At 42.7% G+C, this 9011-nt stretch overlaps 1 protein-coding gene across 3 annotated transcripts in view; it reads right to left on the reverse strand.

Annotated features, from left to right (window-relative positions):
• The window catches only part of LOC308064672 (cytochrome b5 reductase 4-like), a 45221-nt gene extending 36267 nt beyond the window's left edge, over nucleotides 1–8954 (reverse strand). Inside the window, exons 1-4 of one of the 3 annotated variants that reach the window (XM_080389482.1) lie at nucleotides 8197–8954; nucleotides 6385–6538; nucleotides 3464–3564; nucleotides 1360–1444 (exon numbers count right to left, since the gene is read on the reverse strand). In XM_080389482.1, the coding sequence (XP_080245608.1) occupies nucleotides 1360–1444; nucleotides 3464–3564; nucleotides 6385–6538; nucleotides 8197–8499 (643 nt within the window). In that variant the 5' untranslated portion in view covers nucleotides 8500–8954. Of the gene's footprint in view, nucleotides 1–1359; nucleotides 1445–3463; nucleotides 3565–6384; nucleotides 6539–7793; nucleotides 7938–8196 lie in introns of those variants that run through there. The other 2 variants (XM_080389481.1, XM_080389483.1) reach the window with 2 other exon arrangements.
• Between the last annotated feature and the right edge of the window lie 57 nt (nucleotides 8955–9011).

Genomic DNA, 9011 nt, shown 5'->3' on the forward strand with positions numbered 1-9011 from the left:
AATTTCAGCAAATCCAGTCCCATCGGTTTGGTGCTTAATTAATGAAATTACATTTTTTCCAAGCCTGAAATGGCTAAAAGACACAAAGGCAACAGAACTGGTTTTATAAAGCTGACAAACTTTATCCTGCAAATATTAATACAGTAAGATAGACAGAACAGTCCTTTAATAGAGAGAAGCAGAAAAAGTGAACAGCAGAAAATGGACTGTCATAGCTGGCAGGGGCAAATTTTTTACTGACTGGCTGTCACAAAAATTCCCTCCAGTTGCAGAAAAGTTAGATTAAAGAAATCAGCAAAAGTCAGGGTTACTTTTAAATTGCTAACTCAGCTGACAGAGTAGCTGTAACTTATCTGTAATACCTCAACTCCATGAAGCAGTTACGCTGTCAAGGTTTCTTCATACTTTGCAGCATTTACCTTAAAAGCTCCATACTGGAATTAGCTACCTAGCAACACGGAGGTGTAAAATACTATTCCCCTTCATGTATAGGCCAAACTCAACTGTTAGGCAATGTGATCTAAGCACTAAGCAAGCACGCAGTGCACCTTGTCAGAAGCTGAAAAGATACAAGACGTGGCTGAATTTGTGAACTAAAGGATGCCACAGAATTTGAGAATAATAGTTGCAGCCATTAATTCTTTCATTTTTTCAATGCAGTTTTGCTAAGGGTCAATATTCAGTAACAGCATCTGCTTCCTAGGTATAGGAAATTTTTGCTGTGTCCTACAAACCAAAACAAATACCGAAGGTTAAAGTCTCTGGAAACTACTGCCGGTATTTTAAGACAATATACTACGTCTCTTGCTATTCTGACTGGGAGGAGTCTTGTATCAGCAAAATTTTCTCTAAGTAAATTCAAACTAATGGACCCAACAAAGTGTTCAGAAAGGATAACTGTTCATAAAATGTATTCAAATAGCTTAACACATATGCGACCTGCCAAACCCATGTCTGGTGCTGAAATCACCAGACTGAAAATACTGACTTTTATTTCAAGATCTGAGAGCTGCCTACGACAGTTTGTCCCCTGGGATCAGAAGAAGAAAGAGGTATCTTGGGGGAAAAAGAATAAATTTATTTATAGATATATATACACGCATAACACAGACGTGTCTGTTTTCTGATGACTAAGAACAAAAGAAATGTAGCAGTACATTACTTATACAAGTCTTAATGCATAAAATAGTTTCATCTTCAGGTGTCTCCTGTAAAAAGACTGAATATATGCAACAGCCTTCATCTCTATGCAAGAACAGAGACTCTCCTCATAAATAGGATAATTTAGGATTTCTCATAATTTCCAGATAACTTTGGAGTAAAGCATAATAGAATTTTTTTCATTCTTAAAAACCTCACCTTTTGGAGCAGCAACAGACTTGACAGCCATTCTCCCAACAAGACATTCCTTCAGCATCGATTCATAATTGACCCAACGATGAACCTATATTAACAAAATATGTTTTCACAAAACCTGTAATTCTTACTGTGTTGTCCTATGAACTACAACAGAAAAGTTCATTTTTGTACAGTGGCTAATGTAATTAATTTAGCAGATTTTTTTTTAAACAGTCGTTGTTACATTGTTCAGTACTCATTTTTACTTCTATTCCAGATGGCATGTAATTAAGTGAAAAAGTGATAATAGTTTTATTTATTCACTCTATGCTTTGCAGTATCTGAACATCATAACCTTGAGCTACGGAAAATATTTCAGAAAAGCATTTTTATGACGTGTGCTACACAATTAGCAGAATAAAGACCTTGTCTTTACCACAAGGGTAATTAGTCTTGTTTAGATGCAACTGAAGGGATAAAGGATAAAGGAAACAAAGATAAAAGAACAGTGGTTTAGACACACAAACACGTCCTACCAAGATGGCATATTTCTGTTTCTGTCTTAGTATTAGTGAATTATTTGGAAATTTTCTATTATCGAAAGTCAAACAAAGTGATGAAAAAAGCAACAGCTTTACAGATCAGAACTGGAAAACTTGCAGAGAAAATGGATAGCAGAAAAGCCAATTCTGATAGGGCATCCACGATAACATCACAAGAAGAGAAAAGGAATCAAAGTGCTGCACAACAAATTTGAATGCTATCTAGAGATTTTAAAATAAAAAGCTTAAACTGGACAATCCAAGGATAGGAGATAAAGAATCCCATCCACAAGTTGTAGTTTCCTCAACAGAGATAACAAAGAAATGAAGAAATTTTGAATGACAGTTAATTTTCCCAGAAATTTGACAAACACTAACAACGTACCAAACTCTTAAAGAGATCAATATCCAACAGACACAGAGTGCTAAAGCAGAGGGGATAACAACAGAAATGTCTCCAGAACAGGAAAGGCATGTGAACAAGAGTATTTTAAAGATCTGAACACTGCTTTCCATTCCCATGACAAAACAAACAAAAAACAGAATAAAATGGAGCAAGTATGTATCTGAACTTATTACCAACTTGATGGGCTTCCCCAAATACTCCTGATGTCAAGACTCCTGTTTCAGAGTACAATATACAATGATGCAGCCACAGAATTCCAGGCCAGAACTTGATACTGGATAAACTTTCAGGAGAGAAACCCCAAATTCCTTGAAACCAGAGAATTATGCCCAAATCCAGCACTCCATTTGTGAAAGGATTAACCAAAGACAAACTTAAAGCTAAAACTTCACCACATCTTTATTTACCTTGTTAAAAACATTTTTTGCGATTAAAGGCATAACATACTATGATCCACAAACTGTAAAGAAGTAACAGATTTCCTTTCAGAAACAGAGGAGGTTTCTTTTCTGCTCTTTCTCCATTTCTCAGATGAGCCAAGGAGACTAAAGCAATGTCTCTTGCTAAAAACCACCAACTCAGTGTATCATCTTTTGCAGCACTAGGCTTGCAAGTGATTCCTTACAGAAAGCAGACCCTTTACTTTTCGAGTCTTTTCAAAATGTTTAGAAAAAATGGTAAACCAAGGAAAGACCAATCATCATGTTACGATTTGTTGACAACCAGTTAACGGCAGCTCCAGCATTTTTTCTTAGTACTTTGTTCACCAATAACGCAGCGGCCAAGTTACTACTACAAGCACTTTTCAAAAAGTGAAAGTTCTGAGAAGAAAATGCCTCTCAAATGGCAGCAATTAGTCCTTACAGTAATTTATTAAGAGGGCAGTATCTCAAGTTGTTGCTAGCTTTTTCTGCTAAAAAAATAGTAAAATAGTTCAATTGAAGCATCATTACAACAACACAAAGGGAAATTTTCATTATTGTCTTTTGGTACAAAGTTTAAACCACATGCCTCTTCCAGCACATGCCATTCTAAAAAGTAACTCATTGCCTTTCCTTAGACCTGGAAAAGTTCAAATGACTGTTTCCACTGGAATGCTCTAAAAATAATCAGAAAACATACATTTTTCAAAATGCCTTTCAGTAAGCAAGTGTCGTTCATAGCTAGCTGTTCTCACCTGGTCAAAGAGATCTGTACCATCAGTTCCTGCTGCCTTCATTAGTTCATCCTCACCACCCGGATGATATTCCATGTACGGTGTGACATTATATACAAATCCTGTAGAAAATTAAATATAAAAACATATGAGCGGCATTTATATAACCACTACAACTGCCCCTATCTCCAAAACCATCAGAAAGTTTGGCTTATATTAAACGGTGCAATGGCAAACAGTAGGTATCATTGAAACAAACAGTATGACTTCAGAAAACCAGAAACGTAAGTTATACAATTGTATAGAGCACAAGACACATCACATGGAGATGCCAATCCTACAATGCCATGCCACTTGTCCCAGCGAACATCTGAGGAAACCTACAGGGTTAAGAGGTTAAAACTTCAAGCCTGAAGACAAACACGATGTACCCTAGCTAGGAGGTTAAAAGAACCAGAGACTGGTTTAAAAGGAAACAAAAAATTGAGCCAGTTAGTGCACAGAATTGTTTTCAGTCTCTCTTTAACTAAGTTACCACCCATCACCTACAGAATAAAATGCCTATGGGAATGAACTGTCTCCCATAAGGAAAAACTGCTGCCACAAGCAAAAAAACCTTCCGTACTTCAGATTCAGCAATATAAAAGACTTTATATAGCCTATGCTCGTTAGAGGTTCACAATGCTGGTACCAAATTTGTCCCAGTAAAAGGGCTCAGCGTTCTTTCTACATAAGTACTACTCTTAGTATTTCCAGGGAGATAAAACAATGATTCTTAACAGGTCTGAAATTGATAAAGTCTAATTATTGTTGCTATGCAACCAGAGCAATTAGAGCCTGGAGAATGCAGCTATAAACAAATTTAACAGGACTACTGCAGACCTACCTAGCACAACATTTAAAGATATATAACATTATCAAAATAAGAAGCTACCACAAGTGGAAATGGGCCAGTGTTTTCATAAGCAGCTTCTAACACATTAAGTGTACGTTAATTACTTCACAAGGAGAGGTAGGCATTCAGCACTGAGCCGGGGTGGGGCGGGGAGGTGGGGGGTGAGACATACCTGGGACAATCCTAGCTGGTCAGAACAACCATCCCAGACAACAAAGGAAGGATCTTTGCATATCTTACTGACCTGATCATCTGATGGATGCATTCACTATGCCATCTTGTGTGCAGCACTGATAACTGCACACAGTAAAATACAATTATCTACAGTTAGGACCTCCTAAAATATTAGTCATATGTTCAATTTACCATCAAACTTGCAGAGGCAAGAGTAATTTCATTTATATACCCTTCACACTCTTTTAAACTCCCTTGACAGCCCACTTTATATATAAATTCGTGGCCTATGACAACATTGGTGATCATCATACTGGGCTTTTGAACAAAGTTTGCTTTTGTTCCTCCTTTACTTCACACTCCTCTCACCAATTTCTGCTCTTTCTTATAGTGACACAGTCTAACTACCAACACAGAGACCTCATTTAGTTTTTCCACAGTGGTGTTATTTTACTGCCTGTCCACATATCAGGTCTACAGATACTCTAACAGTATTCTCAGTTATGCTGGTTTTTTTCCATCAGTAGTCCAAGAAAAAAGGAAAGAGATGGAAAAATGTAAAGACAGATACAGACACAGCATGATGGAATTCTTGTAAAAACCAACCTCAGAGATGCAGTCAAGGGGGAATAAGAGATTAAAAGCAAAACAGAAACATTTTTAAGCAGTGATTCTGTCTGCAGTAGTAATGTCCCTTTTTGAGAGAGAGAAAAGAACAGACCTCCACAGTAAAAAGCTTGCTTTAGCTTTCCTTCCACTATAGTTTTGCTAGCATGTGCAAAAGCAGCACACAGAGCATTAACAATCCTATTATTTTCTTCAAAAGCCAGTACTGAATAACATTTTACCCTTACTTTCACTCTCATCCCCTTCAACACCCAATAAAAACGCAGTCGCCCTCACAGAGAAATTCTTAACTTTCTTTTGCTGGAGTTCAGAGATGACATTACGTCAAATATTAATGCTGCTCCTTAACAGATCAGTTGCCACTAAACGAACCACTCTTCCTAGAGAAGTGTCACAATAGCTCCTCTGATCTTCTTAGTCTGCTTCATAGAAGTGACGTTACCTCACAGCAAATTTAAGGCAATATTAATGTATTTTAGCTTCTGAATGATCAAACTAGAGAGCGAATATTTTACTGCTTTCTGCAGGACAACAACAAACTTCATTTTCAGCACTGCAAATACCCTTCTAGCCATGGCTACTGCTCCAAACCACCTCTCACACATTGTAAACTTATAATATATGATACTTCCAACTACTGAGCTGAAGTTTCATTAATACCATACATAGAATAGCTAGTTACCACAGATATTTTTTATGCTAGATCAGGATTACAACTGTTCTATGCAGCCACTGCCACTTGCCTCAGTTTTATGAAGCAATATGTGGGCTTGCACACCTATTTCCCAAAGACCATTCTACAGGTTAAGTAACATTTTTAATATTTTTGTGTCTCTGGAAGCTTTACAGCAATCACTAAAAATGGTCAACTGCTAAGGATAATAAACTCTCCAAGACTGAGGAGTGTAAGTACGTTCAACATTTTTAATGCCTTATTCTTGCTAAGCCCTTGTTATCTGAGGCATCACCTACAATCTTCTACTTTACATCTGCATATAGAAATAATAACATGAGTAAAATACGCCCACTTGGAAGACTTCTTAAGAAAGGCTTGAAAGTAGAAAAAAATATTGGTGACAAAATCTTTAAGAACAAAGTTGTGTCCAGTTATATTACACCTGCCCTAAACACAGAAGGCGCATAGTTTGTTCTGGCATGTGGGTTTTGTTGTTGGTAGGTTTTTGTTGCTTCTCCTTTCAGTACAGAAGACAGAAGTGAGGCTAGAAGCAATATCACAGCAACCAACCTCTTATACATATCCAGCAGTCCTCCTTTTTGTTGTGTTTAGCAAGCTCATCTTCGGTCACTTCAATGAGCCTCCCTTTTAAACCAGTCAAGTCCTTCCCACTTTTAGTTAGTCGAATCCAATCCATAAGACTCCTTCCTGGTTTTAAAGGTACCTGAAAAATAACAAATGTGCAAACATTATTAAACACTAAAGGAAGAAAAGAGCGATTCAATACACTTCTCCAAGCTCCCTAGAAGGTCTCAGAAAAAAGAAGAAATAACACAACCTGTATTCTTTGCTGATATTTGGGAGCTTTACTCAGCAGTAAGGGTGCTTAAGGAAGCGTCCTATCTAGTAACCCAGACAAGAGTAAAATTGAACATCAACAAACATTTAGATGACTCTTCCCAAAGCAAACTGCAGATACCAAGTGCTCCTGTGGTGGTAAAGAGTTTTTGTCAGCGTCATTTGAGATACAGCCTAGAAACCTGCAAGCAACACAGAAGAGAGATTTGAAAATCGTGGCCAGATAGGACAAGGTAGGGAAGTTCACCTTCACAGCACCCATAAAGACTTTCTGCAAGCCCTACAGCAACTGGAAATCTCATCCAGAGAAAGCTGGGACTGACGACTTCCAGCTTACCAGGGATGTATTAGCCATAGCCAAAGCGAGATCTTCAGGGTGTCTAGTACCTTTCTTTTCAACATCACCACAGGCTGGGAATCATCCCTGTGACCCAAACTCTAACACCAGGGAAGAGGGTTAAAGAATCGCAGTCCTACAAAATCGCAGCAAAACCAGAAGCAAGACATCTAAAGAGCACATCGAACCATATTGTGTGATGCCACTTTAGCCTAAGTAGGCCTTTGCTTTCCAAGTGAGGTCTGCAGACACCAAATGCCCCCCAAACGACTCCAAAGACGAAACCCCAACACGTAAAACAAAAACTGCATGCAACAATTTTCAGGCTGAAAGTCTCCGTCCCTGCGCAGGAGGAACCCGAGACAGCCCAGGAGGGCAGCGCAGGAAGCGCCACCGCCACCACCTAAAAGGAGAAGCACGAAGCATTTTTGAGCGACGCAGCGGAGTCAGCCCCTCGCCCGGCGGCCCTGCCGCAGCCGCCGCGGCCCCTCCGCGGTGCTGGAGCCTGGGACCTTCCGAAGGAAGCGGCCAGAAGCACCCTTGCCCCTGCCCCAGCCGCGGCCGGGAACCGCCGGCAAGCCGCGGCAGCTCGGCCGACAGCAAGCCAGGCCACGCAGCCGGCCGGAAAGAAGCGGCGAAAACGCTGACCCCCGCGGGCCGGGGCCCCGGCCTCACCCGCGCTCTCCACACCCCCCACGCCGCAGCCACCGGCAGCCCCGCCGCGCTGCGAGCCGCGGCGCCGGGGAAGGCCCGGACCCCGCGGCGGCGGCCGAGCCGGCCCTACCTTGGCGCGGCCGCCCGCAGCCACCCGCTGCTGGGAGCCGGGCGCGGGGAAGGCCTGCGGCGGCACGTTCAGCATCCTGCCGGCCCGGGCCGCGGCCTGCGCCCCGGCGGGCGGGCGGAGCGCTCCGGCACAGGGCGCAGGCGCGGCGGCGGGCGGGGGCGGGCCCGGGCCGGGGCGCGGTGCGGTAGGGGCCTACCGTTGCCGGCCTACGGCTAGCGGCCCGGCCGCGTCGCCTGGCGGGGGGGTCTCGGTGGAACCCCCCGGGACTAGGCATCCCTGCTGGCACACCTCGGGGCCTGGGGGTCCCGGCGCGGTGCGGGGGCGGGCGTTGAGGAGAGCGCGCCGCGCACCGCGCCTGGCCTCCCCGGGGAGCTGTCTTCCCTGGCACTAGGGCCGGGTTTACCTGCAGGTGTCCCAGCGCCAGGCACGGTGCTCCAGCGTTATCCCGGCGGGCACAGCCGGCCGCTGCCACCTGCGCTGCCAGGGAAGAGCGGCGGCGAGCGGGGCCCGCGCCTCCTGCCGCGTCCCCCGGGAGCGGGCGTGGGGGCAGCCGCGCCGGTGGCAGCGGGCACGGAGCCAGCCCCGCCCGAGCAGCGCACACCCCCCAGCATCGGCCAGGGCTGCCCCGGGCAGAAGCACTGGCGTTTGAAAAAAAAAATTTTTTTTTTGTTTGTTTGTTTGTATCTTTAGAGGGTTTGGCCTGCATGATGATGCACACCAAACTTCAGTTATCAAAACTAAACGCACTATCAAACTGACTCACGTTAGACCTTTTTCCTTATGTCTGTTTTACAAGCAAAACTGACAGGTTCCACACTGTATTTATATATAACAATGTAGCTCATGTACATCAGAGCACCTGAGTGACACAAGTGAAACCCCTTCTTTAAAAGCAAAAACCAGAGTAGAACTTGGACCCTTCTCTCCATCCGGAAGACAGCTGTATCATTTCTCTTTCCATGTTTGAAACTGTTGTAATAGCTGGCATAACATTGAGGTACTTAGTCTGATGATTCCTTGATACGCTTCCAGATGGAGCCTACCAAATCACAGTAAAAATGCTTTCCTTGTGTCCTCCAACCTTTGAGAAAGTCACATAACCACAGAGCCCTTTAAAACAAGGCATCCATGCTCTGCTCCTAGAATTTATTATATATATTTATATATAAAATACAAGACCTGAAGTTAAAAAATACCAATGAATACTGTCCCTGCCTA

The sequence above is a fragment of the Falco punctatus genome (genome assembly GCF_963210335.1).
Source record: "Falco punctatus genome assembly, chromosome: 5".
In the NCBI taxonomy this organism is placed as follows: domain Eukaryota; kingdom Metazoa; phylum Chordata; class Aves; order Falconiformes; family Falconidae; genus Falco; species Falco punctatus.